We start from the raw sequence: 20252 nt of genomic DNA on the forward strand, positions 1-20252 counted from the left end.
GGGTCCCAGTCCATGGCAGGGAGGTTGGAATGAGATGATCTTTGAGGTCCCTTCCAACTCAAATCATTCTGTGATTCAATGACTTGCTGTAATTGATTTCTTTACTTGTCTCCATTAATTGACAGTTGAATATTTTAAACAAAAGAGCAAATGTTGTGAAATGCCGTGGTGTTTCTTGATATTTTATCTTCAGCATGAGGCCTAAGAGGAACGTTGTTTCCTAGACTTTATATATCTGAACTCTATGGGCCCCTCTCCTGAAGTCAGAATGAGCATCAATACTTTCTCTGTAACTTCACAAAAAACGTTCACTTCTTGGATTACAGACAAGTTTCATTGTCTAAGCACAAATACGTTGTGTCATCAAATGTTCTGTTTATGCTGTGCTACCAAGTACTAAACATGTCTTGAAATGAATATTCAATTTAACAATTATGTGAAAAATAGGCCAAATTCCAAGCTGAGCAATTCTTTGTTTTGTTCTGAATTTGCTGCCTGTTTCTTGCATAAGATGAATGACAGCCTTAGAAAAAATACTGTAGAGTATTTGTTCATCGTGTCTGCTCACTCTCTAAGGTATTGCAAATGTTTCTGACAATGCTGTAGTGGAGACTGACCTTTTGATGTGAACAGATGGGAGAAAGAAAAACTGAGCATAATTAAAACTTAAATGTTGAAAGTTTTATCTTGCACTCTGTGCTCAAAATGACTTCCCTTTGTAGTGAGAGTTCAGCTTGAATAAACACTACAGTAAAGGCTTCTTAGAAACCATAAAAATTTTGCCTTTGTTTGTCCTGTCATGCTTCAACGAGGTGACCAGGCCTGGTTTAGAAAGGGAAGTTACTAATCACCAATGTTCTTTCATACTGCTTCTTCCAGTAGTAACCCAAGAAACGAACATCTGCTCACAGTGTCATCCTGTCTGAACACTGCAAGGCAAGAATAATCACATGGCTAAGGCATTAGATGAAATTAAGTGGATAGAGATCAATAACACCTAATTTAGTTTTAAAGTTGTTGTGACACACTGGAGGTCACTGTAACTTAATTTTTCAGACATAAATTGGCAACAGTGCTTTTCTATTTAGTCCACTATCCTATGATGATGATTCAGATGAACATCAAAATATAAAGTTTGTTTTTTAGTGATCTGGTAGAATAAAGCTCTACCTCCACATTTTTCACATTTTATGGAATTAAAGAAAGCTCCAAAACCCCAACAAACTTTTAATCCAGTGTTTAGTCTGTTTTGTAACAAGAAGTCTATTCCTATTTATTTTATAGCTTTTTTTTTTTGCCAGTGATACAAACAGTATTTCATTTAAAAGGTTCCACCAATAACCTTCAAGACCTAGAGACTGCTGTACATTTGTGCTTTAGAAAATAAGTTGTACTATGGGGTAACTTCCAGTAATTTCAACAAAAATACCTTTATTACCTAAAATCTAGAATTTGAGTTATTTTCATTGCATATTCAGAATATGAATTCTAAGTGAGTTTCAGGGCTGATTTTATTACCTAAAGAGTGTATTACCTAGAAAAGTGTGTGATCACCTTCGTTCATTGTGCAAGCAATTAAGCCTGGTCATTCCTTTCAAAATCAAAGCTATGTTGTGTTAAAATCTTGCCTCTCTCATAACGTGTTATGGTTGAACTAAAAAAGAATTTTATAAGTATCCGCCAATCACTACTAGTAAGTGGCCTTGATTTATCTGTCTCTCTACAAAATTGGAAGGCATAAAAAAAAGGAAAAAAACACCTGTGTTAGTTAGGAAATGCAAACAATAGCAGCAATCTGTAGTGCAGAACTTCTGAAGACAGCTCCTAGAAGACTTTGATTCTGATGTATTTAACTGTCTTAATTAAAACTCTACGAACTAGAGAATAGAAAAATCTTCCATAATGCAGGTGGTAAAAGGCAGAGGTGTATGACCCACTCTTAATAGCAGATACATGAAAGAACATAAAACATTGTTCTTCCCATTTTAAGGGAAGTGAATAATTTACTTAAGCTCTTGGGGTTTTTTGGCGTTGTTTTGTTGTCTTTTTTTTTTTCTCTCTGTAGTAGACGGAAACTTTGTGAGGAATTGCTTTTTATTATAAAGCAATTCCTTTGAATTTGCCTTTGAAAACCTGTATTTTTATGTTATGGACCACACTCTGAAAAGGAATCTCATGAGTTTGAGGTAAAAAGCAGAACTACTTGCAGAACTACAAGCCTGAAAAGCCCAAAAGTCAGTTGTCTGTACCCTACAACATCAAGCAATAGCAGACTTGCAAAGATGGCAGTGCCACAGAAGACTCTCAATAATAGCTCTGGCAGCACTATGCTGCTGGGACAGGAATCTGAGTCTGTGTAAAGCATATATAAATATATACACAAATAAATTCTTCCCTAACAGGAAGAGGATGCCAAAATGTCTTCTCAGAAACATGGAGAGGAATAGTACGTATTTACATGATGTTTATGATTGCTTTTCTGTTTTATTTCTTATACCACAAGTATGAAATATCCACAGGACCTTCATTCACAGGCCTTTCATCAAAACATCCTTGCCAGATCCAATGGCAGTTGGGCATCAGCTTTCCCAGTATCACCCCTGTGTGCTACTACAGTATCTCTGTATTCCTCCCAGGCTGCTTGTCACTGCCTTCCCCTTCTATATACTCTTACTCATATTTGTGTTTTGCCCTGATCTCCTTGTTCACCCATGCAGACCTTTAGGTCTTTTCTCTGACTTCCTTGCTCACCAGAGTCAACTCCTTTAGAGCTTGGAGGAGATGATCCTTGAATAACAACCACCACCCTTAGACCCTCTTCTGCTTCAGGTCCTTGTCCTATGGGACTCTTTAGAGCAGATTCCCGAACAAGCCAAACTCTGCTTTTGCCTGGCTGTAGTGTGTCTCCAGCAGATATCGGGGTGACTGAAGCTCTCCTGGGAGCACCAGGACTGGAAAATGCGAGGCTGCTTCCAGATGTTTGCAGAAGGCCTCATCCACATGACTGATGAGACTGGGAGAATAGGCTTGTTCAGCCTGAAGGACAGAGCCTACGGGGAGTCTGGATTGCTGCATCCAACTGCTGAATGGGAAGGTGTAGAGAAGATGGAGCCAGGATGTCCTTGAAGCTGTATCGTGAAGCAAGAAGCAGAAACAAACACAAGTGGGAACATGAGAAATTCCAATTAGCTCTAAGGGAACACCTTTTTGCTGAGACCAGGCTTAAGCACTGAAACATTGTCCAAAGAAGCAATGAAATCTTCAGTTCTGGGGTTTTTCAAGACCTGACTGGACAAAGCCCTGAGCAAGCTGATCTACACAAAGCTACTTTAGGGACAGGGTTAGACCAGGTGACCTTCCGTAGCCTGTTCCAGCATAAATCACTCTATAGCTTCTGTCTTGCTATTGCAAAGTGAAACAAAAAACCTTTTCATCAGTCTTGAATGACTGTCTGAAGCCTCTAAGCAGTTCAAACTGTCCCCAACAGTTTATGGGTCTTGGACTCTGCCAGGCAAGAAGATCTAAACCAGGCAAATGGAGCTCTGTCACCACCTATTGACATGCCTTCTTGTAGTTCTTGATAAATATTTGGACACACTTATAAACGACTGTGAAGAATAAGTTTGTAGGTAGAATGAGAATGCCTGAAATAAGAATATCAGCCAACTGTGCAAATAACATGCAGTCATGTCCTTGTCTGCTAGGGATGAAAATACTTTCTTGCCAGCCATACACCATGCCTGATTAAGGCCATAACAGCAACACTTACAGGCATATGTGGAATAGAGTTATGATGTGTATAATATGTTTATGTGCATAAATATTTATATAAATGTTGGAAATCAATTCTTTTTATGTGGTTATTAAACAAACACATTGCATTAAATGCTGGTAGACCGTGCAACAAGTTGAAATTTATGATGATCTATACAAAAGGTACTTGGCACTTAGGTCATCAGATTTGGATTAATTACAGACAGAAAGAAGAAGGAGGAAGCTTTCTGTGCTAAAACTTCAATCTTAACATCAGAAAAAACCCAGTATTTTCATGTCTATGAATGTGTGATTTGCTTTTCACAAAATTTGACTTTCTGATATTACTCAAATGATCTGTGCTGTATATTAGACTTACTGAGGTTTAATTGTTTTTGACTGTGTTTTTTTTTGAAGTTTGCAGCTTATTTAAAATAGTCTGGCTATTTTTTTTTCTATGTTTGCTATATTTATCTTAAATAAAAACATGTGCTTTCTTTTCTCTTATATCTTACATGATACTGTGAGCTGAATAAGTAGTATAGTGCTGTCTGTGTAGCTAAACAGGTGAAGGCACCAAACTTCATATTACATCTGGAAAACAATTAAACAAGATCAGTAACAAACTAGTAACACAAGTGTTTTTGAATCCTATCCATTAATTCCTTTGGAGATTCTTATTCCCCACTCTCCCAAAAAAATTCCATAAGAGTTTGTCTTCTGAGGTTTATGTAATTTGACTTTTTAAAAACTAACTTGCTTACAGATTTTGGTGGGCTTTGAAAACCATTAGATTTCTCTAATGCATATTTAAAGGAAAACATGTGATTTGGGAAATGTGATGGTTATTACTAGCAGATAGAGGAGACATCAGAGGAAGTCATCTATAGATGTCATTAAAAATAATAAAACTAATGACATGATCAGCAAAGCTGACCAAATGCTGATGTGCCTCAGAGGGGAATAAATAAAGCTAAAAGCACTTATGAGAATAGTTCACCCAAATGAAGTAACTTGCTACAGTTACAGATATTGGAAGGAAAAGGCCCTCCCATAACATCTGTCTCCATTGAATGGAAGGTACTTAATCAGTCCGGAGTGTATTTAGGAGTTTGGAGACCATCAGACTACCTAAAGCCACAATAAAGTCCTTAATCATTAGCTTCCAACCCATATTTAATAGACAATTTAGCGTGTTCTTTGGAAACTCTGACCCACATTTCTTGCTTATTATTATCACATTAGATACACTGTGAGGAAAATATATCCTTTCATAAATCGCTTATGTACTGTGGCTATAACTAGAATAACATCATTCATCATAATGTCATATCATCTTTTTAAAATAGTTCAGCTACTTGAGAAAGCAGCAGTTTTAGTTTCAGTAAAATGGTCTTCTAAGAAATCTTTGTAAAAGGGTTAAATCATAAATGCAAATCAATGATTTAATGCCTGCAAAACGCTCACTGTGTTTTTTAATGATTACTAGAAAACAGTGTCAATGTAGGCTTTTTTTTTTTGGGGGGGGGGGTTAGTTGGTTTTTGAAAATTAAATGTTTACCTTGCAATGCTGTTGCCTGAGCTTGTGTGCTTGATATACTGCAGTGAGCTCGGAGGGCAGAGGCAGCTTTTCTCTGTGTCACTGCGCTCAGCACGCAGAGCTGATGAGCCGATATACTTGTTCCTAGTAGGGCATACTGGATCAGGACTCTGACCAGCACCGCAGGAAACCCTTCTAGTATTAGTTGGGAAACTTAATTTCAGAGATGTTCCTTGTCGATTTTAAGAAAGAAAAGCAGGCCCCCCAAAGGTATGTCACAGTACCAATAGGAACCATACCATCTTTTGCTTGACTTGCTGTTTCCAACCCCCTAAGTGTAAACAGAAGGGAAAAACGCTGGGCTTGGTGTGAAAGCTGTGCTTCTGTGTCTGTTGCTGGATATTAAGAATTAACTTATTTTATTATAGGGAAACGACTAATTTATTTCCCTAGAACTACTGATGCAGTTTAATTAGAAAAAGCCTCTTGACAAAATTTTTGCAAGATCTGGGTAGGAGGTGAACAGGCGTCATAACTTGTCATGTCTAAGCGCAGTACAGCTGTCTGACCCTTTCTCTTCCCATGCCAGTTTCCGAATTCACGGCCGGCCCCAAGTTAAAACTTGCTATGCTGTGGGATTCGACGCTGTCCCGAGCGCTCCCCGCGCGGAGAGAGGCTCTCCCCGTCCCCGCGCGGTCCGTCCCCGCGTGGTCCATCCCCACAGAGCGAGGCGCTCGCCCCGCACCGGGGCTCCCCCGGGCAGTCCCGCAGCGGCGAGGGGCGGGCGGCGCCGCTCCTCCCCATCCCGCCCTCCCCACCGCCTCTCCGCCGAGCCTCGGTGGCGCCGGTAAAGCGTTAAAAGGGCGGCGCGGAGAGGAGCGGGGGGACCGGCGGGGTTCGGCCGAGCTGCTGCCATGGGGCAGAGGCGACTGAGCCCCGGGCGAGCGGAGCGGGGCAGCGCCGCCGAGGGGGCGACGGGCGGCGGCGGCCGAGGGCGTCTCGCCGAGTCCTGGCGCCGGCTCAGCTCCCGGCGTGGCTCCTCCAAGCGCGGAGGACCCTCCTCGCCCGCGCCCCCGGTGAGTGACTGCGACCGCGGCTCCTCCATTCGCGCACCCGGTGACTTCGTTGCCGGGGGGTGGTGGTGCGAAGAGACCTGTTGCGCTTTGGGAGGAGGAATCGGCTTTCCCGTGCGCTGAGCCCGACTTTGTAGTTGTAACAGGTGCGAGGACCCACTTCAGCTCTCTTCGTGTGCTCCCCGGGGAGCAGCAGCTCGGCTGCCGCCGCCGGGGCTGGGGCCACACGGAGCGAAGCCAGAGTGGCTGGGAAGTTACTGCTTGAGACTCGAGCTCGCCTTGTGCAGCCGAGGGGACAGTGGTAGCAATCGTAAGCTAAGGACTTGAAGGCAGGTAGGCTGAAAGGATGCTCTTGGGAATCAAAGGTTTTCATCTTGGGCAGGTGTCTCCTTGTAGGTGTATCTGCCAGCAGCCAGCTAGGTGGTATGAGCCAAGAATCTCTGAGGTGGATAGGCAAACATTTTAAAGGAGATGCATGCCACAGCATAGATTACATGTCAGGAAAATGAACATCCTAGCCAGACACACATGGAAATTGAGAGAACAGATTGAGCATTCAAGTAGAAGGAGTAACATTTATTAGAGTGCTTGACAGTCTGTCTCCTTGGGATCAGAACGCTAGTGCTAGGTACTGAACAAACACATATAAACACAAATTTTGGATGAACTGCTCACTGTTCAAGGACAATCTCAGTCCTCGTGTGCTTAGAAACAATGTTGTGTATTCCCATCTAAAGCAGACTGTCTGAGCTCTGGAGTGATACACCTTATTCAGCGGATCAAATGTATAATTTCAAAAATGAACACTGATTTATAAGGTTTAGACCTGCGGTTGAACGTCAACTGGGGAAATAATATAAGGGTGAAGAGACCTACGGTAGAAAGGATGCCATGGCAACAAGAAAGCATCAGAGAAAGTAACAATATTATCTCATGGAAGGGGAAGAGGAGGAGTATTACATTCATCTGTACCACGCCATAGATTAAAATATTGTAATTTATGGTGGGGTTTGGGGGTAGCTTTTTTAGAATACACAAACTTCCTTTTGCAATAGATGCCTTAAATTTAGTTCCCAGGTAATGGTTAGATCACCAGAACTCATCAGAAAAATGCACAATGCAGTCGAGGGTTGTTTCTGTTTGGCTGATTGGTTTGTTTGTGGGGCTTTTTTTTGGTTTTGGCTTATTGGTCTTGTTTGTTTCGTGAGGCTTGTTGAGTTTCTCTTGTTCTAAACCAAGTTGTTCTTGTGGCTTACAGCTGAGATGAATTCTTATTCTATCTAGCACCCTGAATGAGATTCAGGTTGCAAGTGTTTGGCCAGAATTGAAAGTTTGTATTAATCTTTGATTAATCTTTGCTTTTCCAGAATCTTTCTGAAAGGATGAGCAACTTTTTCCTGTTTTCTTCTCTAAAGCAATACTGTTGTGGTGTTTCTGTGGTAGTGGATTTGGATTGCACTGAAACCACTGAAACCACCTCCATAAATTGCAGGACAGATGAGAATGACTGATTCTGAATTTTTTTGTTTGTTTGTTCATTTGGTTCTTTTTAATTTGTGTCAGGTTTTCGGAAAACACTTTTTATTGTTGTAAATGGGTAGTTGCTAGTTTGTGTTTCCTTCATTTACACGTTGCTTTTTTTTTCTTTTTTTAATGGCAGCATAGGATTTCTGAAATCACATTCTATCACTAATTCACTTACAATCATTTTTCAAAGTGCTGAAGAAGTGAACAATATTTGAAGTGGAAAAGAGCAAACTTTTTCTAGGTCACACATTTAGCCGGCTCTAAACAATCTCTAACCTTATAGCTGTTATTTTTGTTTAGAATGACCCTGAGAATGACATTTTGAGTAAAGGCATTGCGTATTGAAGGAGTAAAGCACACTTATAAATTAAGGATTAGCAATTAAGCTTTTTCTACTGTTTTCCTCTCTCCATCTGAGAGGAAGCCCCTGACAGGAAGCTGAGTGGAAGCCCCTGATCAAACTGATGAAAGTTTTGCCATTGAAAACAACAGATCACATTTTTGATCATGCTAAAATTCTGCCCATGAAGAGGAATGTCTGGATACTTTCCACCAAGATCTTGAGTTTTATTTGGATTTATGGCCTCTGAGTTATGTGAAATTTTCAACCCATTTTAAGCAGGGGCTGCACAGTGTTCTAGTTCAATAAAAGTGGCAATAAATGGCTGCACTGTACAGTTTCTGATCACAGCAACTTTTTTTCTTTTCTGTTCAAAGATAATAGAGATAATTGCTCTTGCACTGAAAATTTCCCCAGGATATTTACAGTAGCTCAGATACAAAATGATAAGTGAGAAATGTATGAACACATGAAATTAAACTTTATTTTGCTGTGACATCAGTGAAATTACAGCTGTGAACCAGGTCATTGGTCCTGTTCTGTAGACTGAAAATCAGATGGGCCGAGTACAAAAGATTGACGAGGAGACCCTTATGGAAGAACTGAGCTATGTGTACGTCACTGAGGAACGGTATATGTACAGTTTTAATCCAGTGAGTGAAGAGCTGGATTTCAAAGTGACTTGTCATGGGCCAGATTAGAGGTCGTTGATCAAAATATAGCTTGACCTCTGAGTTTTACATCTGTGAATTTAAGAAATCAGCTACCATTTTCTATTTCTCACTTATTGTGGCAAAAGCATCTTTGTCAGGAGGCTAGGAAGCCTGGTGAGGAAGCTGTTAAACTAGGGAGAGAGATTATAGCCCTGAGTTACATGAGAAAATGCTGGGGCAAGGACAGAAAGTACAAGTACAGAGTGTGGGGAACAAGGCAGAGCTTGAGAATATTAAAATAAGACAAAAGGATGCTCACCTCCAGGGTGTGTGCCCCTCTACACACTGCCTGGGAGATGAGCAGGAGGGCTCATCTCAGGACAAGAGCTCAGCTTTTGATCGGAGCTGCAGCATTGCTGGGAAACCTATGATGTGCTGGGGCACTGCTGTGATTGATGGAGATGATGAGACCTTCAGGAGAGGTAAACAGGCTAAAGGAGGAATGGGGCTACCCTCTATGTGAGAGAGCAGCTTAGATGTGTGGGGCTCAGGTCTATGTAGAGCTTGTGGGTCAGGGTCAGAGGAGAGTTTGCTAAGTGTGACTCTGTGCTGGGATATGTTACAGATCACCGACCAGGGTAAGGAAGCAGATGGAGTTTTTCTGAACAGCCGGAGGAAGGCTGTGTGTCACAGATTCCCATCCTCACTAAAAAATTTTCCACATCAGAACATCAGCCATCCAGGAGCTTGCTGGAGTTTGTCAAGGAAAACTTTTTGTTAACAAATAGGCCTCCAGTCCTTGAGCAGCACACTGTGACCTGTGGTTGTTCATCCCCCCCACTAACACTTCCCCTGCTGCAGGCTGCACTGTGATCTGAGAAATGATCTGAGAAATACTGACCATAGACAGGCTGACTTGTTTGCTCATTCAAGCTATTACACGATTTTTTTTTCCCCTGAGGAAACAACTGTATTTGTCTTTTCTGCTGGAAAGCAGAAACAATGTTCTTATAAGAAATTCTTGCTGCACTTTGAGATGAAGATAAAGTGGTGCAGGTGCTGTACTTGTTGATGATGAGTAGGAGCAGTCTGCAGGCTCCTCTCCTCAGAAGAGTTTGTCCTGCAACCAAGGAATCGATGCAGCACACCACAGCTTGAAGGCACAGTCCAGCACAGCACAGGCCAGGGCATACTCAGGTTAGCTGGTATGTGGATCACTGACTCTTGATTCGCAATGGTTTCCATGTCAGGATCTCTACAGATGAAGAAGGTGATACAGTGACAGCAGACACAGATAAGGCAAGTCCTCACCACCCTCTGTGTTGTCACCGACAAGGTCCACCAGGCTTCTGCACTCAGTGACTTGGCTGGAGGAGGAGAGAAGCTACTAGCCAGGATTGACGGTCAAGTCAGGGATCATGCAGGAGTACTCAACATCCACACATGTTCCCTTGGACCTGTTCAGGCAGCACCCCAGGGTCCCAAGGGGATGGCTGATGTCCTTGTGCAATCAGTTTGCATCAGCTCTCCAAGGCTGAGGAGATCAGGGAGAACCCCAGTAACTGGAGAAAGGCTTCTTCAAAAAAGGGCAAAAGCCACTCTGAGGAACACAGGCCAACCAGCAGGCCATCTGCCTGAGGTAAAATCAAGGAGTGCCTTGAGACCTCCTGGATCCCATGTCACAGAATCACAGAATATGCTGAATTGGAAGGGACCCATGCGGATCATAGAATCCAGCCCTCCCCAGGAGTCACACTATGTGCCCGAGAGTACTGTCCAAAAGCTTCTTTAACTCTCTCAGGCTTGGTGCTCTGACCACTTCCCTGGGGAGCCTCTTCCAGTACCTAACTACCCTCTGGGTGCTGGTCTAATATCCAACCCAGACCTCCCTTGACACAACTTCAGGCCATTCTCTCAGGCCCTGTCACTGGTCACCAGAGAGAAGAGATCAGTGCCTGCCCCTCCTCTTCCTCTCACAAGGAAGACTGCAGTGAGGTTTCCCCTCTGTCTCCTCCAGGCTGAACATACCAAATGATCTTATAAGGCTTCCCTTCAAGGCCTTTTACCATCTTCGTGGCCCTCCTTTGGACACTCTCTAGTAGCTTAATATCTTTCTTACATTGTGGTGCCCAAAACTGCCACAATGTTCAAGGCGAGGCTGCCGCAGAGCAGAGCAGGACAATCACCTGCCTTGGCTGGCTGGGGATGCTTGGTCTGATGCCCTCTAGGACATGGTTGGCTCTCCTGGCTGCCAGAGCACTGCTAACTCATGTTCTACTTTCCATCGACCAGGACCTCCAGGTCCCTTTCTGTGGCACTGCTTTCCAGCATCTCATTCCCAGTCTGTACGAACATCCAGGGTTGCCCCATCTCAAGTGCAGAATACGGCCCTTCCCCTTGTTGAACTTCCTATGGTTGGTGATTGTCCAGTCCTCTAATTTGTTGAAGTCTCTCTGCAGGGCCTCCTTGCCTTCGAGTGAGTCAACCGCTCTTCCCAGTTTTCTATCTTCTGCCAACTTGCTTGGCTTTCCAGTTGAGCATCCAAATAATTTATAAAGATGCTGAAGTGCTCAGGGCCTAAGATGGAGCCCTGCAGAACCTCACTAGTGACAGGTCACCAGTCTGATGTTACCCCAGTCACTATCATCCTCTGTGCTTGACCTGTGAGCCAATTGCTCACCCACCATATGATGTGTTTATCCAGCTGTGTGCTGGACATTTTGTCCAGAAGGATACTGTGTGAGACACAGTATCCTTTCAGCCTTACTGATATCCGAAAGGATTACATCAACTGGCTTTCCTTGATCAACTGGGTGGGTTACCTTGTTATAAAAGGAAAACAGGTTTGATAAGCAGGACTTTCCTCTCATGAAGCCATGCTGGATTTATCTTTCAGACTGCATTGTCTTTCAGATGTTTTTCAATACCTCCCAGAATAATCTTTTCCATGATTTTACCAGGCACTGAAGTGAGACCGACAGGCCTGTAGTTTCCAGGGTCCTCCTTCTTGAAAACTGGGACAACGTTTGTCAGCTTCCAGTCAGCTGGGACCTCTCTGGATTCTCTGGATTTCCAAGACTACTCATCATTGAGAGAGGTTTTACGATGACATCAGGCAGCTCTTTGAGGATTCTGGGATGAATCCCATCAGGCCCCATAGATGTGCAGAGATCTAGCTGGAGCAGCAGATCCTGCACAATTTCAGGAGTTGATCATTCTCATAGTCATGGTCCTCCAGCTCAGGGCAATGAGACCCTCTTGGTCTGTCATCTGTGTTAAAGACAGAGGCAAAGAAAGTGTTAAACACCTCTGCCTTGTCTCTGTCCCTGTTTGGGAGGTGACCGTCCTCATCCTGTAACAGTGCTGTTATTTTTATACTGCCTATTGCCATTAATATATTCAAAATAACTCTTTTTGTTGTTCCCCACATTACTGGCCAGCTACAACTCCAGCTGAGCTTTGACCACACAAATTTTCTCCCTGCAGTGGCAAGGAGCATTTCTGTATTCTTCCCATGTCACTTGACCTTGCTTACACTGGGCATAAACCTTCCTTTTTTTGCCTTATCTCCAAGAGAAGATCTCTGCTCAGCTAAGCTGGCCTTCTGCCTCAGCTGCTTGACTTTCAACATTTGGGAATTGCCTGCTCCTGTGCCCTTAGGAGGTGATGTTTGAAAAGTGACCAGCACTGATGGACCCTGGCAACTGCAAAAAACATTTTTCCAGAGGACCTTACTTACTAAATCCCTGAGCTCTCCTCATGTCCAGAGTTGAGGTTTTGGTGGCACCTTTCCTCCTGTCAACAGAGATTTTAAAGTCGATCACTTCATGGTCACTGTGGCCAAGACGGCCACAAGTCTCCACTCACAAGATCCCCTCTGTTGACAAGCAGCAGATCAAGAAGGGCATCTTTCTGAGTCGGCTCCCTTAAGACCTGTTCCATAAAGTTGTCATCCAGGCTTTTTAGGAATCTTTTCGCCCAGGTTGAACCAACCGTGGGATGCTCTCAGTTAACTTCTGGAAAGCTGAAGTCCCCCATGAGGACAAGGGCAGTTTACTTGGAAGTGTCTCTTAGTTCCTCAAAGAATAATTTGTTAGCATTATTGTCCTGGGAGGGATAGGAGGTCTATGGCAGACTCCCACAGTATATGTGCATTACTTGTTTGCCCCTTGATTCTTACTCAGCTGTGCCATTGCCATGTGTGAGCTCCAAACATTCTACCCCTTCTATAATATGCAGTGCCACTTCTCCACCTCTTCTGCCCTGCCTATCCCTCCAGAAGAGGACTGTCCAACAGGGCAGTCCAGTCACAGAACTCATCCTACCAGGTATCCCTTATGCTAATGATGTCAAATCTCTGAGACTGGGCCAAAGTTTCAAGCTCCTTTTGTTTGTTCCTGGTGCTGTGTGCATTGATGTAGAAGCATTTCAGGTGTGCTACATTGTAGCCAATACCTGGTGAAGTAGGTTGAGGGATCCCATTGGTGCTTGTTTCTTCAAATTTTGGCACTCTATCCCATCACTCATCACTGGTGAGCCTGATTGTGTCCCTTTCCCCCTTCCAAGGTAGTTCAAAGCTCTGCCAATGAGCTCCACCAGCTCCTGCTCTAGAACTCTTTTTCCCCTCTGAGATAGGTGTGTCCTGTCAGGTGTCAGCAGATCAGGTCTTGAGTAGGTCATCCCACGGGCGACAAATCCAAATTTTTTCCACTTACACCAACCTCAGAGGCACACACTCATCTGATTCCTATCAATATTATTCCTTATTATCGGAAGAGCTGAGAAAATCACTACCTCTGTTCCTGATTCCTCTACCAATCATGCCAGGGCCTTGAAGTCTCTTTTGATTACCTTGGACTTCTCTTTGTTATTTTGCTGCATGTGATGTCTGGGCATGTGAGGGAGTAAACAATGACAGAGAGCAAGGAATTGCCAAGGGTCTGTCATGCCTGACCCACCCTACTGCTCTTTGTGACAAAATCATGGGAACGAGAGGAGAACAGCAGATGTCACCTACCTCCACTCTAGCCAGGCTTTTGTACCTGGGCTATTGCATTACAGTCAGAGAGGGATGACATGGTGGTGGGTGAGGGCCAATTGGTGGAGCCAGGGTAGGGGACAGGGGAGTGGGCTCTCTCCAGCCTTGGAGTTTTCACACCTTGGCTGGGTGAAGCCCTAAGCAGCCTGATCTGCCCTCTGCAGCTGAACCTGCTCTTGGCAGCAGCTGGGACTGGAGAGCTCCTCAAGTCCTTGCCAACCTGAGTTACGTTGTGATTATGTAAATCAATGTTAGAAAGTCCTCTGAGAGTTAATTTACAAGATGCACACTAGCACAGCTGGTAACTGTTGTCTGTATGGTCTTCTTGAAAATCTTAGAAGTGTACCTACATTGGTTATCAGATGCGGAAGTGCATTTCTTAAGAAAAAAAAATGGTAGTTCTAGCCCAGGGCAAGCACTGGTAAAATAATCTATTAAAATTGTAAAACGTAACACTTTGCCTGGCTGATCTTCCTGCTGTACTGGGAGGAGGATGCACCCCTCCCTGTTGCAGCCTCCCTGTCCAGGCCGAGCTCCTCGCTGCCTCCTCCAGTTAGAGGATTCAGCTAGAGGATTTAGCTTGCAGGAGGTAGCTAAAGCAGGTGTCCATCATGTTTGAATGCAGTGCTCTTCTGATGGTTTCATTGCTCAGAAAGCTTAGCAATAAAGGATCTAATAAGCCTGGAAACCAGAAATCTCTGTCAGTGTTGTGACTGGGAGGTGAGCCAAGGGCTTGGGCAAAGTAAGCCTGCGCAGGTTGCAGGTCAGATGTTATGCTTCTGGACTACTCGCATCATCAGATGAGTTGTAATAAATTTTACTACTGATCTGATTTTACTATTTTTGATAGAAATATTTATTTTTATTGGGTTTTTTTAGAGTTCTTGGTAGCAGAAGGGAGCATAACTAATTCAGTGCATGAACACAAATTGTACGACAAATTGTACATTTTGTTTAGCTTTTATTTTTGACAGCTGCTTTCTTTTCTTAATTTTTGCACTTATAAAATGGGCTTTTAAAATGTTAAATAGTATATAGCAGAGTGTTTTCTTGATTTTTTAAAATTTGTTTCTGTGTGCTGTGGATGAGCAACACTTTTTTTTTTTTTGGCTGCTTATTTGGATGCATTAACAACAAAGCTAGAAACAATGACTAGTTATGCTTGAATTTAAATGCAGTTTCTTGAACATAAACATAACGTTGCTTTTTTAAGAACCTCTCCTGAACATGTTGCCTAGTGTCTCCCTGCAGTAGGCCTCCAGTAAGGAAACCTGTAAAGAAACTTCCTGTAGTAGACAAGTCCTATATACTTGTCTGAACAGCTGATCTTGAGTTTGTGCTTTTAGTGGTGGGGAAAAATATATGTAATCTGTGCATTACTACTTTGGTGTATGTGTGGACTAGCTTGTTAAGTAGTGCAACAGCTGGATTTTTAAAGGGTAATAATTCATTATGATTCTAGGGATCATGTTTTTATCAGAACTGAAATTATTTAAGCTGATGCCTGTTTAAATCCTTGTGATGGTGTTCTCTATGGTGTGGATTGAGTACTGTCTGATGGTGGATAAATGTTCATAATCCCCTGTTATTGGTATGAAGTGACTTTGAAATTGCTAAATTTTGTGCTGAAGGGAAAGATTCAGATTTTGGATTTAAAGAATTCCAGAAAATGCTTATATAAGGCAACCCTCAGAAATCCCTTCCAAGCTAAATTATTCTATGACTGTATGTATCAAGAGTAGTACTCTGTACCTGGTAAAGCAGAGTGTATCATAACTGACTGCAGTCATATGAGATACAAGTCACTGCAGAGATATAATGTGATTTTTAGCACAGAAGATGAGGAAAATAGGGAAAAAAAAACCAAACCGAATGACGAGGGGGAAATGAATTCCCACTAAAATAATAAAACAAAGCAGTAGTTCAACTTTCACAATTCTCATCTACTTGTCTCCCCTGAAAATACATCAGGGACTATTATACTGAAGATGTAGTGTCTAAGAAAATACCAAGGACTGAAGTTGCCTTGCTCTTTCTTCCTTTCTTGTGGAGATAATAATCATTAATTATTAATGTAGAGCCTATTCTGTATTTTAAATGAAAGTATGTGTATTTCAAAAAAAGTTGGAGGTTTAATAATTAGCATGATAATGACAAACTACATGGGCAGAATTGAAAAATTATTCATAATGGGGGATTTCTGACTTCATCTCATTTGCTTCTTTCAGGCCTGATGATGTTTAAGTGGTGGTTGGCTTCCCTTTTGATTAAAAGATTTATTTCAAACTGAATATCCTGAATCAATAGACATCTTTTAAATATTGAGCTCTTCCAGTTGTGTGCTGTGAATGAACTGTGAGACTGAGAGTTATTGATGTAGAGGTGCTGTTGTTTCTGACCACAGCACAAAAAGCCAAAACAAGCCTCTGAAGGCTTGCTTTTCTATAGGACATTTTATCTATTATTTATAAGACATGTTATCTATTCTGTGCACTTGCTCAGGTCTTGCCTGAAAATACTGGATTTAATTGAAAAGAGAAATATTTTAAAATTACAAACAATAATCTAGGAGCAAAACAAAAAAGAAAGAAAGAAAAAAAGAGAATAAAACTGTGTGGGAAGATGAGAAATCCATCGGCCTGGGACAAGGAGCATGAAAACTCATATCTACATCAGGAGACACATTTCCCTTTCACAATCTGGTTGGTTTTGCGTTTTTTTGTGTGTGTTTGTTTTTTGTTAGGGTTTTTTTGCTATTATTTTTTTTCACTGTAGGAAGCAGCTACTGTGAGGCATGCATGTAGGCTTTTGGAATTCATCTGAAGCTTATAGGATATTTTATTCATCTCAGCATGATACAGACAAGTACTTCTTAAGCTATTGGAGGTGTATATTGGTTAAGAAAACAGGAGAACATTTTAACTTGCATTATTTAGTCTAACACTGGCTGAGGGGTGATGTAAGTGTCCTACTATAACATATTTTCCTTGTTTGTAGCTGAAAGCAACTCTTTTCAGGCATATATATATTACTTCTGATGAAGCAGCATTTCAACAGTTCCATCTCATTTCAAAATGATAAGAAAAAGAGTCTTATTCTTTTCTGGTACATGTAGCATTTTTTTCTGGTATTCTTATGTTCTTTTTGCTTTTAGGTAACATAATTGCTTTAATGACATGAAGAAAGTGTTGTGTAAAGAGTATTCAATATAGGCGATCTCCTGTTGCAACTTTTTGAAGTTTGCCATGAAGCTGACTTGTTACAAAACCCTGTGAATCACAGGGACTGCAGAGGTGCAAGGAGGAAAAAAAATAAAATATTTTGTCTAAATAAACAAGCTAATGAAAACTTTCTGCTTCTTCTTGCCAGACACTGAGTGCTTGCTCTCTAGAAAGGTAGTCTATTAAGAAAAAGCCCCTGATGGTAATGTTCTAATTTATTACAGCTATTTATTCTGTCTTTATTTCTTATTATTTCCTCTGAATGATAATAGAATCATAGGTCATAGAATACACTAGTTTGAAATGGACACATCTGGCTCATAGAGTCCAATTCCTGGCCCTGTGCAGGACATTCCAAGAATCACACCATGCACCTTGTCCAAAAACTTCTGGAACCTGGATAATCTTGATGCTGTGACCATTTCCCTGGGGAGCTTATTTCAGCATTCAGCCGCCCTCTGAGTGAAAACTCTTTTCCTGATATTCAACCTAAACCTCCTCTGACTCAGCTTCATATCATTTCATCAGGTCCTGTCACTGGTCATGAGAGTGAAGAGATCAATGTCTGCCCCTCCGCTTCTCCTCATGAGGATGTTGAAGACCACAGTGAGGTCTCCCCTCAGTCTCCTCTTCTCCAGGCTGAACAAAACGAGCAACCTCAGCTGCTCCTCATGTGGCTTCTCCTCCAGACTCTTCACCATCCTCATGGCTTTCCTTTGGCTTAATATCTTTCTTGTATCATGGTGCCCAAAACTGCCACAATATTCAAGGTGAGGCTGCAGTACTGCAGAGCAGAGCAGGATAATCACCTCCTTTGACTGGCTGGCGATGCTTTGCCTGATGCCCCCCAGGACGCGGTTGGCCCTCCTGGCTACCAGGGCACTGCTGACTCATATTAAACTTTCCATCCACCAGGACCTCCAGGTCTCTCTCTGTGGCACTGCTTTCCAGCATCTCATTCCCCGGTCTATACATACAAGGGTTGCTCCATCCCAGGTACAGAATCCGGCATGTTCCCTTGTTAGACTTCATCCAGTTGATGATTACTCATCTCTCTAATTTGTCAAGGTCTCTCTGCAGGGCTTCTTCTTCATGATTTTATCAGGCACTGAAGTGAGACTGACAGGCCTGCAGTTTCAAGTGTCCTCCTTCTTGCCCTTCTTGAAAACTGGGGCAATGTTCACCAGCTTCCAGTCAGCTGGAACCTCTCCAGGTTCCCAAGACCACTCAAAAATCATTGAGAGAGGTTGTACAATGACATCAGCCAGCTTTTTGAGGATTCTGGGATGAATCTCATCAGGCCCCATAGATTTGTAGGGATCCAGCTGAGTAATTTAAAAATAGTGTAATTTAAAAGTAAACCTAAGCAGAATTTAATCTGGAATGTTGAAATTACTTTGTTGTTGGAAAAGCTGAAACAGGCTAGAATATGTTTCACTATTAAAGAATTCACAGACGTCAGAAGCTCTCAACAGTCAACTGTGGTCTAGGTAATTTCACTAGTGGTCCCTCAAGAGAATAGGATACAAGAAAAGGAAATGTGTGCAACTGGATGACGTAGAATTTCCAAAAGGTCTGGTGGGAAGCTTTACATCTCAAAAAGTTGCCATGGGAAATGACTAAGGCTGTAGTAATATCAGAAGTTGTGAAGGAAACTTGGAGACAAGTGGAATTTACTGAGGCAACAAGGCAGACAAGTGAGAAAGATTTTAATAAACTTAGCAGTGAAGGTAGGTGCAGTGAAATTCACCTCACAGTATGAGCCTATGTGTTCTCCCATTTAGTTATCAAAATTGTGACAGGGCTGGATTTGATTCAATGTAACTGTTTTGGAGACAACAACCTGTTGATTTTAGATATACATTTTGATTTAAAAAAAAGTATTTCCTTAATGTTTAGGTATTAGGGTTAGTTTAAAAGCTAATATTAAAAGGTATATACAAATCCTTTACATTGACAAAGGAATAACACAGATATGTATGTATGAAAACAAAATTTAATCAGAATTCAAGCTTTCAGCCCATGTGGACGAGGACTACAAAGGTCCAAACTCATTCCTGACACAATGCATGTGAAATTGATGGGACATGCTCTGATGCTGAGCATATAAAACACTTAAATATCAGAAAGTGAAAATCTAGGGATACTAGAAAATTTTTAAGAGTTCATGAAATTAATTCACAGAAGCCATTAAGAAGGCAAGCTCCTTAGTTATGATTGTTCAAATCAGTAGATTTGACAACCTTACTAAAACTCCCTAGTGATTATGTCTCTGCAGTACTGAGAGGACTTTAGAGATGCCCTGTTTCACACAGTTGCATCAATTGTGTCATGATGCAAGTAGAGCAATAATGATTTATTACTCTGTCAGTGTTGGAGTGTGACTTTATAAGTGCCATTTCACATTCCAAGTGGGGTGGCATTACTCAGACTACGGAACAGCTACACTGCTTACAGCTGCTGAAAATCTAAGCTGAGTAATTAAGAAAATGCAAAATACAATAGGTGATTGCAATGCACAACATTCTTACATGATGGTGCAGATGAAAGCGGTTTCATACAGTGCTGTTGATGACATGAGTTTTCTGCAGTACTTAACAGGAGATGTTTTTCTTATTGTTATGAACAAGATTCTTCTTTTCTACAGAGTTGCTCTTTTGGATTTTGTTTCCATACAGGCACAGCTTAATCATTGCAGACCAAATAAACAATGACTATGAGATATAAACTAAGCATAAGTTGCTACTTGCATCTCTCTTATCTACCTACTGCTGCATTTCAGTTTTGTTGAGGTGCCTCAATGAGAAAGCCAATAGTAAAGTGGCAACTGTACAAAAATGCCTGGTAAAGAAGTTTGCCTCAGCTACTTCTTCTATTTTTTGAAAGGGAATGAGAATAACAGCCAACAACCTCACTGCTGCATACTTTCGAGGGGTTCTAATTCAAAGAGGAAATTAGAAGTCTTCAAAGATTCCTATGTGTGAGAACTTAATTTGACTTAAGAAAACATGCAGTTCACCAGGCTTCTGTAGGTTGCTTTTTGCACTCACCAAAATTTTCTGGTACTTCTCCTTTCTCCTCATAAGCACCTCTTTTTTTTCTTCAGT

At 41.9% G+C, this 20252-nt stretch overlaps 1 protein-coding gene across 2 annotated transcripts in view; it reads left to right on the forward strand.

Annotated features, from left to right (window-relative positions):
- The window catches only part of TRPM3 (transient receptor potential cation channel subfamily M member 3), a 418794-nt gene that overhangs the window by 23032 nt on the left and 375510 nt on the right, over positions 1-20252 (forward strand). The window contains exon 1 of one of the 2 annotated variants that reach the window (XM_032674614.1): positions 6190-6369. The exons of the other annotated variant lie outside the window; for it this stretch is intronic. Coding sequence (XP_032530505.1) covers positions 6208-6369 — 162 coding nt within the window. The 5' untranslated portion in view covers positions 6190-6207. Of the gene's footprint in view, positions 1-6189; positions 6370-20252 lie in introns of those variants that run through there. 2 annotated transcript variants of the gene reach the window in all.

This window comes from Chiroxiphia lanceolata, chromosome Z (genome assembly GCF_009829145.1).
Source record: "Chiroxiphia lanceolata isolate bChiLan1 chromosome Z, bChiLan1.pri, whole genome shotgun sequence".
Lineage (NCBI taxonomy): Eukaryota > Metazoa > Chordata > Aves > Passeriformes > Pipridae > Chiroxiphia > Chiroxiphia lanceolata.